Below are 17,126 nucleotides of genomic sequence, written 5' to 3' on the forward strand. Positions count from 1 at the left end.
GACATCGGGAATCCGGGGTCCACCAAAACATCCCATCTCATCTTGACCGTTGCATGTCTGGTTTGTTCGGGTTTACCGTTGACGGCTGCCTGTCGAACTAGTGGGGGGTAAGACACCGATTGGCTGCAGGTGAAGCGAAGTCATGTGAGTGGCTCGCCAGTCGAGTTGAGTCCTGAGTCCGTCCTGACATGTCTGGTGCGAGAAAATTGAACCAGTTGACGTCTGGTCGGCGGTTGACAGCCGTGGTACGGAGTCAGGGTATGTACATGTATGCTAGGTCGCCGACTGCAACCTGGCACCCTGACTAGCAAGGAATTAGCACCCGCCGTCGGCCGCATTGGTCGCCGTTCACTAGCGCTCAGTTCAACGTTGGCATATTATTATTAGATCGTGTGAGCATGGCCAAGAGCTTCGAGATGCCCGAGTACCCGATATCTAGACTCTGGTCAATACCAACGACACGGCACAATCTACTACTGGAGTAATGTATTGCATCAAGTACTTACCGTACTCGGTGTCAACAGCTGCATGGCCGCCGCATATACCGTATGTCATCGCCGACCATTCCCTCTCATCCCAGCATCATCATCACCGCCTGGCCACAGCCGACTCATCGCCCACTTCATCCACGCCGGGTGTTTGGATTTTGTGAAACCGCCACAACCGGTCGCCGATTGCCAATGCGGCCATCACGTCACCGCGATACCCATCGTTCGTCCCCATGTGCTCATATGCGAGATATAGTGTCATGTCCCAGATGTTGGTCCGATCCGTCCCCTGGATGGAGGCGTCACAGGGCTGTAGGGCTGCATCCCATACCCCCTACTCATCCACATCTCGTTCTCCTTCCCATGCCATGCAGATGTTTGAAACGCCGAGAATTCGTATCAAGTCCCACTTCCATGTAGTACAATAAGTTCCAGGCCAGGCCAGGCCAGATGCCGTCCCAAAGATATGAAAAGCACCTAAGTGTTCATCAATAAAATCCGAAAGCGCTTCATATTGAATAGCCTAAAAGCTCTTCGTCTATCGTCGTACAGTACATCGTCCAAAGCTTTGAATACATACACTTATGCAAAAAACGCCCAATTTTCCCAGCTCAATTCCACAACAGATGCTTCCCAAAACGCCACCAGAGTACCTCAGTGGTAATGCATATTAGCATGGCTTTTGGTGTCGTATTATAACTTCGTGTTGGCGTTTCGTCTCTTTTTTCAACTGTATGCCATCTTTGGCTTGCCTCCATGGCAAAACACGTCATCTCGCACTCCTTCACCCTAGAAGATTTGGCATCGGCTCGAAGTTTTCAATTTCGTTGATAATGGAGTCGTCCGTCGCAATTGTATTGAGCATCTCTTCCTGAGAAAGACCCAGCCAAAACTGAGAGTTTGACCGCTGCTGCTTCTTTACCTTGTATATTTCCTGCGCCACCGCCTTGACCTGCCCTCGAGCTCGATCAGCAGCCCCCCATACCTCGGAGAGGTGGTTTAATGCACCGATGTTGAGCCGTATTTGCTGTCGAAGATCGTCGTCGTCGTGAGGAATGAAGAATAATGCCCACCTGCTCAGATGCACGATTGACGACAGCGTGATGACACAAGTAAAGAAATGCGTATGCGAGAGAAGTGGCACGCGGTGAGTAATCATTGTGCTGATGCAGTTGGCGGATTCTATAGTGTGTCTGGTATGCGAGTTGAACAGATCCCCGGCGGGTATGACTTGGTGGGGAGCGCACGAATTGATATCTTGCGTTGGGCTCGAGTCAAGTTGTGAATGCGGTTGATGAAGCATAATCGATGTCGCCTGGTTCATCATGTGTGCCTGGAACATCATTTCGTCCAGCTTTCCATTCTTTTGTAAAGCATCTCGCTTCGCCGAAGGTAGATGAAGCCGCCAGTTGGTAAGGAGTGTTTCGATCTTGCCAAGATTTTCGTCTTCCGGTCCGAAAATTGGAGGTGCTCGCATCAACTTCCCCAAGTTGCGCGCACATAATACGCGATAGGCAAAAGATGAAAACTCGCGGTCTTCACCGGAAAAGTCTTGGTCCTCAAGGTCGTCCAGATATAGCGGGATGGGTATTCTCTGCATATGTTCCATTAGTTTCATCGCGGCAAAAATGGCAAACTTCGACCGTCACACTCACCGCCGTTAAATATTGGTCTTCTTCACAGGGAAGTGCAGCTCCAGCCGGAACGTCGAAGAGAAGAAAGTTGGTTACACGATGGACACCAGCCACCATCCCATCAATAACGAACAAGTCCCACCAAGTGCGACGCCAGCTTTCTTCCAAAACAGCAATGCCACGTCCGTGTGTTGTTGCAAATTCTCGAGTGTTGAGTCTTATTTCCAGCGCCAGAGCCTCCACGTCGTTGAGGATGCCTCTTGCCTTGTCCTGTTGACAGCTCCCATCAAGGCCAACGATGAGGAGCATCATGGCTTGCACCAGGAAACCATCCTTGGACCGTCCAGGGGCATAAATGAGGCTAAACGCTTCGTTGAACATTCGTTCTCGAACAGGGGTAGCAACATCGATGAATATTGATCCAACCCATCTCATGGCCGCCGTTACCGGATTCAACGACGGCTCCTTCGATATCTGGAGGAGAAACGGTTTAGGCAAAACAAATGGGTGTGAGGCGTGAAAGTGATGATAGAATGAATCGAAACACCGCTCCTCCATCGTGGGACCAGGAATTTGCACGGCAGCTGGGTTTCCAGTCTGGTTCACCACCCACCCTGACGGATCGATCCCATTGACGGCACAATACGACTTGTAAAGCTGCATATTAGTAGGCTGTTGGGACGGGGCGTACCCGGCCGCATTCACGTCGTGCGAAGGCATAGTCGGTGGACCAAATCCGCCGCCAACTACTGTAGGCATATTAGTTGACCCCGTTCGTGCTCCGAGGAGCATAGGGCAATCCGAGCTGCCGGGGCTCAAATCAGGTGGTGAGGTAGCCTGTCTCTTATTGGGGTTTTGGACTGTGCCACGACGAGGACCTTTGTAGCCCCTGCGAGATGCAACATAAACGCATTCACTTTGTGTGCTGATACAACGGGCACATGGCGTTTGCCCATCGCACTTGAGATGCTTGCTGCGCTATACATAGAGACAAATTAGTACGTGTTACCGTCTACTTAGATTTATGGAGTCCGCCTGGTTTGGCGTAGTCAATGGAGGGAAATAGGCAATATCACGCCAACGCAGATGCCAAGGTGCTGGGTGGTAAATTTATGATGCCGACTTACGCATGCCAAACAAGCTGCAGGCACCGTGGATTCCCGCGAGCGTCCATCATTGCTCATATCCGGAGTTGTGTTCTTCTCCGCATCGACACCAGTACCAGAGGAGGCGGCGGGGGTGGTGCTCTGCGCCTGAGAGTTCGGCGATGATGTGGAAGACATGGAGCCTGTCCGGGATTGAAATGCAGGAAGAGGGACGCCATCCGGCTCAGGAATTGAAGGGTCGACGGCCATTTGAAAGCTGCGAAATCTGAATCTCAAAATCTCCAAGACCAGAAATTATGAATATAGGGAGAGGACAGGAATATCCACCCGGCTCCCGGCCCACAGACGTTGAAGGCGTCAAGTCGTCTCTGGCTGAGTAAAGACTGGCGTTAAAAAGAGGAGACAAATGGCCAGGCAAATACACGACAGGATGGAATTTACTAGTCCTGATGAAGGTTCAAGTGTGCGGTCTGATGTGTGGTTTGGGTGCTCGCTCTGTGAAAAAGTATGGCTCCCACAAAAGGACGCTTCAAGGTTGTGATGGGTGGGGAACGTTTGCCAGCAGCAAAGAAGCAATTTTGTGGCGGCGGAGTCTTTACTGGGCAGTTGTGCATCACAGCATCATCTTGCTTCCCAAAGTCGCGAGTGGTTGTCTGGGCTGTCTGGGATGTGTGCATGCAGGATGCTCAGGTCGTCTGGGTTGTTTGCCCTTCCCATGAGCTCGGAATCGTGGCCTGGCTGGGCTGATCTGAGGCACGGGGAAGTGTTGTGACGCAGCCGGAGCGGAGGATTTGCCTACTTGGTACTCGGTACTCCTGCTATTTTTGCTTGCGATACAATGCAAAAAAGGTATCTGGTGTGAAGAGCTGGCTGGTTGTCCGGCGAATTCAATGCTTTGCTGGACGCCTTGTTGCTGCTCTGCTCGGCAAACGTGAGTATTCAAGTAGCACGGAGTAGATGATGTCTAACCCTTGAACGGGGACCAGTCGGAGTCTATCAAGGGCAGGCGGGAGCCTGTGCGTCGACGAGGGCCACTGGTGTAACTCGAGTAAAATCAACTCAGAAACTTACAAAGAATCGATTGGTGATGGTGGTGTCGAGTATTCTGCACGGAGCACTGAAGCAAGGAATCAATGAGTTACCAGACCAGACAATGGGCAAATGGGCAAATGGTCAACTCCACCGGCTCAACTGGCTTCCTCCATTAAAGTTGATTCCAGCATCTGAAGTGGTTGCCTTCACCAATTTCACCAATGTACCCAGGTACATTGATCGAGGCGTTCATTTGCACAGAGCTTGGAGTACCCCGTGTTGCTAGGCCATTCTGCATGCGGCGCTCGCTCTTTCCCAATGCTCAATCTCCCACCACATCGGCATCTGATGACAAAACGGAGAATCGGTCCTTCCGACTGGCAATCTTGGGTGGGTGTTGGCTTGGCATATTGATGCTCACCGATGAATCTCTCATATCTGGTCAAGGCTGTCATTTCTCATCAATCTTTCATCACGCAGGGCCTGTTTCAATGTGTCTTCGTCAGATGCACCCAACACCTTTTTGCCCACGCGGACCAAAGATGGCCCATGCTGTTATCCACCTGAGACGCCTGTTATCACTGTCTCTGTTGTCTCTGTTTGCCTCTGTTTCGCTTTCTTTTTTCTTTTAACCTCGCCCCTGGTTCCCTGCTCTCGTGCCTCCATCACTGAACATCAAGCCGACCGGATGCACAAGAGCGGATTATCTACACCACAGTCGCATTGCCTGCGATGCATAAAATGAAACACTAGAACTTGTTTTGGCGTCAGCTTGTTTGCTTCCGTGCAGCAGCCTATTGCGGCTAAGTCTCTCCTTTTAATGCCTTTCTTGACAACTTTGAAAACCTACTCCATACCCTGCTATGGCTTTCACATACGACGGTGGCGGAGTGAGATCTGCCAAACACATTAGATGCGGCGGCATGTGTTTGAACCCTAACAGATGCAGCGAACCAACAGTGAACCAAACCCTTGTTCACATCTGACAATGAATTGGCCACTACTCCTCTATATACTTGGCAGTCCTTCAATATCTGCCTCGCTAATGCCAATCAATGTAGCTGCTATTTCTGCTGCCACCACTGTCCATGCTTCCTGTCGTCCACGTCGACATCATCCTTTTACTGTGGACAGAAGTGGCTAATCATTGAACCGGATGATCGAAAAAACTGCATTGGTTAGGGGTTAAATTTTTTTCAGAGATCAATTCATTTCGTTGCTCGGCCATTCTATGTCACCTCAGCTTCACAGGCCTGGAGTTTGGTCTCTGATGACAATTTGCCCGCAGGGATTTGATCCATCTTCGCAGGCTGTTTGGCTAGCCCATGCACATGGGCCACATATTACCCACAGACCTGGGAGGCAAGCAGAAATGACATGAGCATGAGCCAAAAAGCTGGGTCTTTCTTCCCACAACAGCATGCCTCGCCTGCGATTGGGGGGCATGGGGAATGAGGAATGGGAAGATGGGGGCTAACTTGTATTTGATGTTGAAAGCCGTCATTTCAGCCCAGGCAGCGAGTGGATGTGTGGTTACTTTCAACAACAAAAGGTTTGGCGCGGCGCCTTCCAACACCCAGCGATGCCAGTACGAAGTAGCATCATCACTTCGTCGAAAGGACAGTTCAGGCTTCAGGCCCTCCCGGTCTTCAGCTGGCAATGAACTTCTATATTGGCAAGGTTTCTGTATTGTGGCAATTCTGTCTCCTCGCAACTGTCTCGAAGCAAACAGAGTCATGAAAATGCATACAATATGCATTAGTGGACATGGTACCGGCTGAGTGGCGGATGGTCCTCCATGGTTGGTGTTGCACATCGGAATATGAGATATCACCAGGGGTCCAGACCACCTGCAAGTGCTGACACCATCAAAAAGCCAAAACCCCATGCTGAAATTCTACCCACCCCTCTGCCTTCTGCCCCGCGCCACGACGAATCAAGCATGGCGACACCATTCCGAATTTCTAAGCTCCAACAGCCCTGGCGCATATTTATTGAGCACCTTTACAGCTTTCAGCTTGCCAACGCCGGCACCCATGGTGCATTGAGAGGAGGCAAGGAAACCACCCGAGAGCTGATCGGGGCCGTGATATATTGAAGGCATTATCGACTCGTCGATGGGCCAGTCATGGACCCGGTCTCTGTAGCTGGTCTCGCGCTTGGCGTAGCATCACTTGGCCTTCAGGTGTATACTGGTTGCATTCAAGGTATGAACTACCGATTCGTCGTTACAAATCATTGGTATTTAGAAAAGCAAGCCGTGGCTAATATCGCTTTTTGGGTCATCCAGGTATACAGCTATTGATTACGGCACTGGGCTACGATGATGAGTGCAAGTACCTTAACTTGAGGCTTCGAATGGAGCAGCAGCGTCTTTTCGCATGGAGCGAAACTTCAGGGCTGCTGGATCTGGAGGCCAAGAATCATGATAAGATTCTCAACTCAAATATCTTCAACCTACACCGCCAAACGGTGCTGGATATGCTGGTGCAGATTCAATGTCTCTTCGATGAGTTCACACAGCACCAACGTAGACACAACAACCTCAAGGCTGATCGAGATGACGACGGCTTGCTCAGTGCACCAGAAAAGGACGCCAAGCTAGCCAACTTTCCCATGTCAGACAGAAAGCGAGACTTTATCAAGAATGCCATGGCCAGTCTCAGGGCTAAATCTCAAGAGGGGTATCAACGCCTTCGATGGGTGTCTTTTGATAAAGTTGCTTTTGAGCTGCTGCTGTCCAAGTTTTCGGCTTTGAACGATAACATGACGAACATTTTGGATCACTCGCTGCAGGTAGAAATCCGTAACACCGTGCAAGACACGAATAGGGGAGTTTTGCTTTTGCACCAAAAGATTGCCGATTTGGGCCACCTCGTGCTGGCATTGAAATCGCAGCTAGCCGCCGGAGCCGAGTCACCCTTGGGTTCCTCACGCCTATCCCAATCGGAAAAAGCAGCGAGCATTGAGGCTTTGATGCAGTTATCCAAACTTGCCAAGTTCAAGGCCTTTAACGAGACAATTGACCCCAAAACAGGAAAGCTGACTCAAGTAGACGAAGCGGCGGTTAAATTTCTTGAGCTTGCCAAACCATCAGAGCCACACAATGTCCAGGTGCCGCGTTATCTGATAGAATTAGATGCTAATGTGGATGAATCGGATGAACCCCGCTGCGAAGCCATTTTAAAGACTGCAAATGGCAAGAAGAAAGTATGGATAGAGTGGAAAGACTATGACACGGTGGGGTTGAGCCCTGATACACTATTGAAGAAAGATATTGTTGATCGGGTGAGGAAATTAGCATCTTTACTAAATCATAGCCCGAAGCCGGAAGCCTTCAGGACACCACACTGTCTCGGGTTCTTCGATAAAGCGGACCCCGATATCCCCGCAGATGATGTTGATGTCCTTGACAGGCGGCTAGGTCTCATATTCGAGCGACCCAACAACGACTTGCTGCATACTACTCTTCCTCCGGTGTCTCTTCACGACCTCCTGCAAGATGATCGGGTTAGGAAGCCCCGCGTGACGGAACGAATCCGATTAGCAAATGCCCTCAGCAACTGCGTGTTATATCTACATGCTGTCAACTGGTTGCACAAGGGTCTTCGGAGTCACAATGTGCTGTTCTTCCGTACGCGATCTGGGCACGTGGACTACCGTCAACCGTATCTCTCGGGGTTTGACTTTTCACGCCCAGGAGGGTCAGACGAGATGACAGATGTGCCGGGGGATGATGCAGAAGAGGATTTATACAGACACCCCAATGCGCAGGCAAACAGGAAGCGAGAGAGGCAAAGATCCAAGAAGAGCTTTGATATCTATAGTCTAGGCGTTATATTTGTGGAATTGGCTCACTGGAAGACAGTGGACCAGGTTCTCGGGATTGATATGCGACGAGCCAGAGGGAAGCCAGAAATTTTGCGACAAGTTCGGGATAAGTTGCTTGAAGATGCGCAAATCGCAGATATTGGTGCGGAGATGGGTGAAAAGTTCGAAGACGCGACCAAGACGTGTCTCGTTGGTGAGACGAGGTCCGATGTTTTGTCAGGCGATGACAAAGACACAGCGGGAGTTGCTGAGAAACTGTCGGTAACATTTTACGAGGATGTAGTGAAAAGGCTTGCGCAAGTTGTAGTATGAGCGGCACACACCTCTTGGCAATGCATGAGAATACGAACCGACTTTGCAGTTGCAGAGTCCGTGTGCTGTTTTACATCTCAGTCGAATGGGATGTATTTCACAAGGACGATGTCGCAGAAAGCACAGTTGATGAAGTTCCAAATTGCTCGTTTTGCGACCAACAATGCACCGGTATGCCAGAGTCCGAGGCGGCAACTTGGGAGGGGATTCGTGGGAAATTGCCATGCGGATCGTATTTGCGAATTATGACAAATTGGTAGAGGAAGAGTCTTGGCATTGATGCTACACGAAAGAATCTCCATTGGGTAATAATAATTTCATGGAATTGCCGTCCTTTCGGGGTACAGAGTTACAGACCAACACCAACACCATCACCAACAGAACACGTGTGGTGGTTTTTGTTTGTTGGGTTGAGTCAAGTAAGTCTGGTCTGTGTGACGTCTACTTCGTACTCTCTGCCCAGCCAACGACGTGATGACTTGATCCAACCTTGACACCAGCTAGACCTTGACTTCTCCACATGCCGTTCTTGCCGACACCGCCTCGCTTACTCTTCATTGCCATCCGTCTCACTTGCATGTTGGTATCGGGACGGAGTCAAAGGGTGAGTTGGAAGTGTGGGTGAGGGATTAGCAGCAGCATTCGCAGCACTCGAAGCAGCAAAGGCCGGCGCAGATGCCACAGCAAATTGCCTGTTTTTGTGTCCTGTCAGCGTCGGCCAATTCTCTGATACTTCAATAGTCGTGGTGGACCGGCATGGGGGGGCGAGGAAGTAGCTCGGAGATAATGATGATGATGAATAAGTAGTCTTACCTCGCCTTCACCGTTGTGGCCGCCTCGAAGGCGCATCGCATCGGTAGACATGGGCTCAACCGGACGCTGCGAAACTCATGTCAGTGGAGGCACTCCAAGCAATGTACTGATTGTGTGGTCAATTATTTCAATGTCGCGAGTGCTGCCAAGAGGCGACTCCTCCACGTGGTGTAAGTGGTTGCGGGTGGGAGCCTCCTTGGTGACAAGTAACATCAAATGGCGAACAATAGACGAAACAACTGTCAAACGAGTTCGTGAACAGGCCAGGTAGGTAGTGCAAAACGTACGGGCTGCTCGGTGCTAGTTCGGGACTCAGGAACGACAGCAGGAGCCGGCTCCGAGGTTATCTGTTGCTGAGTAGCAGGCATTGTTTGATACGGGCAAGTATCGAAATAACGATGTTGAAGTGTTGAGAGGCTGTAAGGTTGGCGATGAATACGGATGTTTGAAGCTGGATGCGACCTTTGCGACAGCGGGCAACTACAAGCCTTTTAAAGAGCAAGCCAACAAAGAATTCGGGAAGCAGGTGAAGTCAGCTCAGCTCAGGGTTCTCTGCTCTCCTTGCCAACGACGTAATTCGACGAGGACATTACCGCTCTTGGACAAAGCAGCTACAGGTACCCATTTTGTGGCGTTTCTCACGAAGGGGATTTGTCCGTCGAGATGGGTCGCCCTGGTTTGCGAGAAGATGTGAGAGGGAACTAGTGCCTGGATCATAAGATCAGAGCGGCGCCAATAGTAGAGGCGAATAGATGAATGATTGGCAGTGAGATGGGTTTGATGAGCGGGCAGTGTTGTGGCGCCGGCACGGGACTGCCGAGAATGTGGTGATGGGACGGGATTATTATGGAGAAGTCTGGTACGAGTAGTCTTATTGAAAGTCGGCATGTTCGAGGATTACAGTAGTTACATGTTTGCTTCATTCAAGGGTACAGGAGGGTGGTGTAGATGCGTGGCGGCGATTCGTCCAGTTGCATCATCAGGTCAGGGCACGCTGTGTGTGATGCAAAGTGCCAATAATGTTGGACAAGTTACTGTCACGGGGCTGCCGGGAATGACTGTTGAGGTCTCTCGTTGGGCCAGGGACTGGTACTTCGACGCCATGAAGAATGAAGCTCGATGGGGGATATCGTGCTTTTCGTGCTTGGCTGACGAAGATGTGTCGAGATGAAGTCGAACTCGATGCGATCCTTGATGTTCCATGTTTGGATACTCGACTCCCCCCACAGTGACATCTCACGGTCCCTGTTTCTCGGAATATCGGCATCGCCAAGCCTCCCCCTTAACCTAATTCATCATGGGGCCCAAAGCCATTGTGGCTCGTACGGTGACGATGATGGAGCTGCACGGCCTCGTTTGCTAAACGTCGTTTGGACTGGCTGTACGAAGAAGCACCGAAGTCGTGAACTGCTCGCGTTGCGCGACCTGAGTCGGTGATGGCGGTGCAATGCTACCACGTTTTTTGGGCACAGGAGTCGCCGATGCTGGACTCAAGATTACTGCGTGGGTTGGTGTTCACTGCATCTGGCGTCATTCGGTTTGGTTCCGAAAGTGTTGCGAGTGTGGCTGTAGGTGGTCGATTGCGGGTATGTTGCGACGCGATGGCTGAAAACAAGCTTTTCGTGTTTCTCGCTGCAGGGCTTTAAGATGTGAGGTATGTGATGATGAGGTTGGATCTCTGGTGTGCTGACTGGCGATGGATTGCATGGCGACTCCTGTGCAGAGTATGATGTGAGAGAGTTGAGGGTTCGTACTGGCGACTTGTGTTGCGGAGAGAATTATGTGAGCGAGTTGGGAGGCGGACATTTGACGTTGGGCCATGGGGAATATACAACATGGCATTCGTGAATGGTTCTCTAAAGTAATTATTACATGTAGATGCGTGATTTTCTTCATGTTCTCACATGGATGAATGCTCTGTCTTCGTGGCTTGGGCTGTGCCATATTTCAACAAGCGCCACCCATCCAGTCACATCACATCTACGGAGTATCCAAAGCAACATGGGAACATTATTTGCGTCCAACTTCTCATCCATACTCGCCATCATCCTACGTTCCTCTTCTCATCCAAAAAGAACAATGGCCCGTGCAAGCTCATTCACAATGTTCAGACCAGCGCCTTTTGGTTTATTAACTGCATGCTCGGGTATGCTATCCGGCGGGGATGACCATTGTTCTAGACTTCGGGTGAATCGAGTCCAGTCCTTCCAACCTCACGCAACGTAGCCATTGCTTCCATTTCAATAACATTCGATCAATTGGGGTACATAGCCTCCGCTGATACTTAAACTCTAGAGGTCATGTTTCCATGAGCACAAGGAGATTCGCGTCCACTCGCCAACATCCACACACGCGTTCACACCTCAACATAAAGATGAAGCTCTCAATTAGCCTCCTAGGCTACTCATCCAGCCTCTTCACCGTCTCTCACGCCTCAGCCTTCAACTGGGACGCCATAACACCAACATGGGACCTCCGCTACACCCAATGCTACTCCAAATTCGAGTGTGCCCGCATCCTCATGCCCCTAGACTATCTCAACACCACCGACAACCGCACCGTCGCCATCGCCGTCCTCAAAGTCCCAGCGACAGTGGACGTCACTGACCCAGCATACGGCGGCACCCTCATGGTCAACCCCGGCGGGCCAGGGGACTCTGGAATCGTGCACATGCTCAAGAACGGGCGCTACATCCAGCACCAGATTGACGGGCACAAGCACTACGAGGTATTGTCCTTTGATTTGCGCGGCGTGGCATACAGCACCCCCCGTGCGGACTGCTATTCCAACGAGGCGGCACGAGAGGCAGCGACATGGCAGAGCCGTGGGCTAGGAGATCTGGATTCTTCTGACGAGGGACTGAAGAAGCATCTTGTCTTGTCAAAGGCGTATGGGTACCAGTGTGCACGGTATAGAGATGAAGGTGTGGATTTTAACATCCATGAGTATACGTCTACCGCGTCGATTGCAAGAGATATGCTACGATTGGTGGATGAGACGGAGGCATTAAGGCAGAAGAAGCTCGAAGTGCGGACAGCGGCTCAAGTGCCTTTGGGTGGTGGCAACAAGGAGCCTAGATTAATGTACTACGGGACCTCGTACGGGACGATATTAGGAAATACGTTTCTGTCCATGTTTCCGGGGCGAGTGCGGAGAATGATGCTAGATGGTGTGGTCGTGCCAGAAAGCTGGATTGATGTTGTGAGTTTCCCCCTTGGCATTAGACTCAACACCACTGACGGTTACAGGACTGGAGCGGCAATTTCAGAGATACCGAAAATGCAAACGACTACCTCTACCAGACGTGTTTCAATGCCAAATCAAACTGTACCCTTCGGAAAGATACCGATAAATCTTGGCACGACATCCAACGCCGCGTCGACGAACTGATTGAGCGTCTCAATGCGGATCCTGTACCTGGGCCAACTGACAATGGACCTGAAATCTTCATCACCGGCTCAGATATAATGGGTCTCATCTTTTCGCAGCTCTACTCGCCATTGGACTTCTTCGAGGGTCTCTCTACTACACTTGCGCAAGCCATCGACGGGAACTACACACGCGTTATTCGGAGCCTTGTGCCACCCACACCTGCAAAGAATGGTGAGGACGAAGAGCCTGCAGACGGGATAATCCGCTGGTTCACATGGATGTCCTCGACATTTGCGTCCATTGCGTGTGCCGACGCCAACGACACGACTGGCCAGCCCCTCCAACACTGGAAACGTCTCCTTCAACGACTGGAGAATCAGTATCCGAAACTAGGCGCCATGACGGCATCGACGTCAATCCTGTGCTCTGGTTGGCAGTCACATCCCAAGTATCGCTTCACCGGACCGTTTACGTCTCCTGAGCCGGATGAGAGGGAGGTTGAGGGGCGGCCGTCTGCTCCGCTGCTGCTGCTGTCGAGTTTATATGATCCTATTACGCCGTTGGCTAGTGCGCGGACTGTTGCGAAGGGTCATCCGGGGGCGAGGGTGGTGATGCAGAGAGGTGTAGGGCACTGCACCTTGCTGGCTGGGCCGAGTAATTGTACGAGGGGGGTGATGAGGGCGTATATGGCGACGGGGGATGTTCCTGCGGAGGGGACGGTTTGTGAGGGCGATTGTAGGCCTTTTGAGAGTTGTCCGTTTGAGAGGGGGAGGTTGCCGAGGTGATTTGACGTGATTGTGAAAGATTAGCGGGCATGGATGAAGACTGTTATCTGAGTTTGTGGGCTTGGACAAGTATATCAAGGCTGATTCTACAATGGGCCAAAAACACAGATCAAGATAGTGACACCCAGACTCAGTCAGATCCTCCAGGAGGATCATAGTAGCGAAGCTAATTGTATTCTCTGAGGCTATCACTACCTCTCATCGTGTATAGTGAACACATCCTCTAACAGCACTCCTCGCTACATCCGCAGCAGCAGAAATCGCAAGAAGCCTCCTCTCCGCCTCGAAGTCTAGCAGCATCGGTGCTCATTTCCGGCTCGGCCACCTAACAAGTCAGCATCAGTATCAAAACTCAAAGCTCTAAGCTTAAACACGCACTGGCTGCTGCGACTCGGTCACACTCGCAGGATTAACAGGCAAGTTCTCCATCTTGGTAGAGGGTTGGTTGACAATTTCGCCGGCCATTTTGATCGTAGTATGTTCTTGGTATTGCACTTGGATATTTAGTGTACAACGAGAAACTTTGATACATATATATACTAGGCAAATTGTTATCAGGTAAATAGCGATATTTAATTCAACCCCCGGCCCGGCCCCTGACCCAAAAAGCTCAGCCACGACAATGCATTCCGGCTATCACGGCACCGGGCTGCAGGTTCTTTGTTCGGACGTGTTCCGAACGCTGAGCGCGCCCAACTAATAGGATACAATTACGGTGCCACCTGTTTCACCTTCCAGGCGCTTTATCACTTTCCGGTTTGTTTGTCGAGGGTAGCAATTGGGTGTGATGATGTGGTTGGGCTGCATTTACCTGCTGCTTTGGCGGGCGGCGACATGATCAGCTTGGGGCTATGCAATGGTTGTGGCCGGATAATTTCGTTTTGTGGCCAGGTTTAAGCGGTGAATGAGGTATTTGGAGGCCGTAGAGTTATTTCCATGGTTAATCTATCCGAGTTGTTGGTGAGTATGGCGGGATGGCTGTGCGATGCCGCGATCATTTCGGTGTGGATATCTGAGGCGTGAGTATAGGTTTATTGTTTACTTGGATGTTTTGAAAGGGTTAGGTTATTGGTGCCCGTTCTGTTATTAGTTTGAGGGCTTACAAGACTGGAGGTTGCTACTGGATACATGGATGTGAACGGATGTAGTTGTAAATGCGGTTCACCGCTTCCAGGTATTGAGACTCGAGGATGAAGACAGGAATTAGCCTGTAAGTCAGCAAGCCGTGAAGTAGCTCGGCTGTAGACGGAAGGCTTCAACAAAGAACACCTTTCAGGGGCATTTGTGAAGCACCCTGGTGTCAGTCTACAGCCAACAGCATGTACTGCTGAGACTGAAGCCAGGGTCTGGTCTAGATTGACGGCAAGCTGTGAACGAAGAACAGAGCGAGAAAGATCTCCAGAGGGCAAATCTAGACTCTGAGCGTTATGTGCTTGCAGCTCGAGCCTCACACCGTCAGTGTGTCCTTCCTACTCACCAATGTGCAAGATTGTTTTGGCTAAACTTAAATGGGACCTTTTCTCTTCATGAGTTGTTTTCAACCTAAAAGCAGTTACAAACTAGGCTTAACCCATTTGGATAGCTCATTGCACATTGATACGAAGCTTCTCCATGAGCGAGCAATACAGACATTTTCACAATGAATTTGTATAACTATGTTACCAGTACATAAGCGAGATACGCTTCCCTTATATGAAATGGCAAATGGCCCTGTCATTGGCCCTCACATCTCCCTCAAGCATATTAGACTCTCCATCTCATACCCCGAATGCCCATTCTGCGTCTCCACCGCCGTATACACTCTAAACCCAAACCCGTCCAAGACCTCCAACACACTCATGACCAGGAACTGCGAGCGGACAGCATCTTCACCCGCCGCCAGCCATGTATTCCCATGCATTTTCAATTTCACCCTATCGCCAGATACTTCCTGACTTGATACGCGAATACCAAGGGTCTTGACGAGGGTATCACCAAGATTCGGGGGTACATCGCCCACAATTTTGAGTTTATTCAGGTGGTCAAACGACACTACTATGAACTGTGCTGGTGGCGGTGGTGATAGTTTGCGAAAGAAGAGCGAGCCTTGGCAACGTCAGCATAACCTTTAAGGTGTGTAGCATGAGAGAACAGCATACCTTTATCAACAGAAAGTCTGAGAGTAAATCTCACAGACGTGCAAGTCACCCAGCCCATAGTATACAGCTTCTCCACAACGACTAGTATAAGTTTCCGCGACTCATCATCACCCTTTATATTAGGAATCCACGGCGTCCCATTGAGTTTGATCTCCTGCGCGCCCGCCACGGACTGAATGCTGTCGAGGCCTTTGGCCCAGGTGTCACGTATAATGGCGTGGATTGCAGTTACCACTGGCTGCGGGAACCCGATGAGTCTGAAGCGGTCGTAGGCGCTTATACTTAGGCATGCGAATGGAGGCTGACTTGGCCTTTGGATGTGATTGTTTACTGCTTCGGAGTATGGGGGTGGTTCTTTGTGTTCTTCTGAGGATAGCATTTCAATAGATTATTCCCGCGAGTTTGAGTTGAGCTTATGGCTTTTTGGTATATTTGCCATTGATGATTGATGGTTTATGGTGACGTTCATTGTTGATATAGATGAGATGTTGCCAAGCATGCTGACGACAACGTTGCCTGAATAGGAAACCGCCGTTCAATTGATGTCAGCCGAGTGCGAGTGCGAGCGTGTAGTGAGCGCTGAGCCTGCTATGCATTAGGCTCGAATGAGTTGCCCTAAGGAGCTGTGAGTTGACGGGTAACCTGTGATGGCATCAGTTTGGGTATTTACATTCTGGGCATGAGAAACGGTTTACAGCCGTGTTTTGTAAGTCGACCGAGTTTCATTGACTTCCATGGACGCGAGTTATTGTGCAATTAACAGCCAAGCAACTGAAGGCCTTCATACGGTAAGTTGGGAACCCAAACTGTGGTATGTTGTTGTACACTTGCCTACGAATAGATGCAAGTTAATGCAGACGGTATAAGAGAAGCGTGTTCTGTCTTTCCAACATGTTGGCTCATTGATCGAGCTTTACCGTGGAAGTGATGACGCCTCAACAACTAGTTCATCGTTTTTGCAACGAACTTAGTTGGCGCTTATTTTGTTTTTTGACTAGCCAGCACTACATATGCATGTAAAGATTTAGCAGCTCAAGCTAACTATGCCGCCTACGCGTCAATCAGCCAAGTAAGCATCAAGCAACCACTCAATCTTAAGTCCTCATGGCATCTACTTAATCAATGCAAGTGTTCTTCGATCTACGAGAATGATGTATCATTATGTAATAAGTCTAAAGTGCCACACTCTAGTCGTTATGAGCCCCAAAATGCTGCGAAGACGTCAGCTAGCTTGTCAAGGGCCTTATTCTGTTTTAATAAAACTCTTCCAAGAATACGTAAGCACTTTAGAGCGGTTTCTTTCGCCATTGGACTGTGATAGATTCAACGTGACAGGCATGCAGTTCTCCCTCACATGAACCGAGTTCTTGAAATGAGATCGTTAGTCGTCCACAACCGCTAGCAGCGACAAAAGCGGCAACTATACAAGTCGAAGCACATCATTACACGAATGAAAGATATGATGTACCCGTGGAAACGTAGCCATGTGCAAAGAAAGCCGCCAAAAAGATCCATGTTTGAATCTGCCTGTTCTGCCACCCACTCACCCATACACTCACAGTTCAATTACAACATCACGCAACATACGTCACGCCTACTCCTGGGTGGGAAATA

At 50.2% G+C, this 17,126-nt stretch overlaps 7 protein-coding genes across 7 annotated transcripts; 4 read left to right on the plus strand and 3 right to left on the minus strand.

Annotated features, from left to right (window-relative positions):
- Nucleotides 1-1,272: 1,272 nt before the first annotated feature.
- On the minus strand, nucleotides 1,273-3,477 carry VFPPC_04279 (C6 transcription factor; the record flags this gene model as incomplete). The annotated part of the gene is made up of 3 exons (XM_018283659.1): nucleotides 1,273-2,082; nucleotides 2,144-3,100; nucleotides 3,250-3,477. 3 exons carry the CDS (start codon nucleotides 3,475-3,477, stop codon nucleotides 1,273-1,275), a joined length of 1,995 nt encoding a protein of 664 aa, XP_018144809.1.
- Nucleotides 3,478-5,203: 1,726 nt separating this feature from the next.
- VFPPC_15753 (hypothetical protein) lies at nucleotides 5,204-5,404 on the plus strand (the record flags this gene model as incomplete). The annotated part of the gene is made up of 1 exon (XM_018293506.1): nucleotides 5,204-5,404. One exon carries the CDS (start codon nucleotides 5,204-5,206, stop codon nucleotides 5,402-5,404), a length of 201 nt encoding a protein of 66 aa, XP_018144810.1.
- A 174-nt stretch (nucleotides 5,405-5,578) lies between these two features.
- On the minus strand, nucleotides 5,579-6,364 carry VFPPC_17749 (hypothetical protein; the record flags this gene model as incomplete). Its single annotated transcript, XM_022429437.1, has 2 exons — nucleotides 5,579-6,157; nucleotides 6,203-6,364. 2 exons carry the CDS (start codon nucleotides 6,362-6,364, stop codon nucleotides 5,579-5,581), a joined length of 741 nt encoding a protein of 246 aa, XP_022285525.1.
- Nucleotides 6,365-6,388: 24 nt separating this feature from the next.
- Nucleotides 6,389-8,403, plus strand: VFPPC_04280 (protein kinase, catalytic domain-containing protein; the record flags this gene model as incomplete). The annotated part of the gene is made up of 2 exons (XM_018283660.1): nucleotides 6,389-6,467; nucleotides 6,551-8,403. The coding sequence occupies 2 exons, from the start codon at nucleotides 6,389-6,391 to the stop codon at nucleotides 8,401-8,403; spliced, it is 1,932 nt and encodes a 643-aa protein (XP_018144811.1).
- An 862-nt stretch (nucleotides 8,404-9,265) lies between these two features.
- On the plus strand, nucleotides 9,266-9,487 carry VFPPC_15754 (hypothetical protein; the record flags this gene model as incomplete). The annotated part of the gene is made up of 1 exon (XM_018293507.1): nucleotides 9,266-9,487. The coding sequence occupies one exon, from the start codon at nucleotides 9,266-9,268 to the stop codon at nucleotides 9,485-9,487; it is 222 nt and encodes a 73-aa protein (XP_018144812.1).
- Nucleotides 9,488-11,590: 2,103 nt separating this feature from the next.
- VFPPC_04281 (peptidase S33, tripeptidyl-peptidase) lies at nucleotides 11,591-13,398 on the plus strand (the record flags this gene model as incomplete). Its single annotated transcript, XM_022428394.1, has 3 exons — nucleotides 11,591-12,418; nucleotides 12,466-13,324; nucleotides 13,394-13,398. 3 exons carry the CDS (start codon nucleotides 11,591-11,593, stop codon nucleotides 13,396-13,398), a joined length of 1,692 nt encoding a protein of 563 aa, XP_022284460.1.
- A 1,699-nt stretch (nucleotides 13,399-15,097) lies between these two features.
- Nucleotides 15,098-15,891, minus strand: VFPPC_04283 (hypothetical protein; the record flags this gene model as incomplete). The annotated part of the gene is made up of 2 exons (XM_018283662.1): nucleotides 15,098-15,459; nucleotides 15,555-15,891. The coding sequence occupies 2 exons, from the start codon at nucleotides 15,889-15,891 to the stop codon at nucleotides 15,098-15,100; spliced, it is 699 nt and encodes a 232-aa protein (XP_018144815.1).
- Nucleotides 15,892-17,126: the final 1,235 nt, after the last annotated feature.

This window comes from Pochonia chlamydosporia, chromosome 3 (assembly GCF_001653235.2).
Source record: "Pochonia chlamydosporia 170 chromosome 3, whole genome shotgun sequence".
Taxonomy (NCBI): domain Eukaryota; kingdom Fungi; phylum Ascomycota; class Sordariomycetes; order Hypocreales; family Clavicipitaceae; genus Pochonia; species Pochonia chlamydosporia.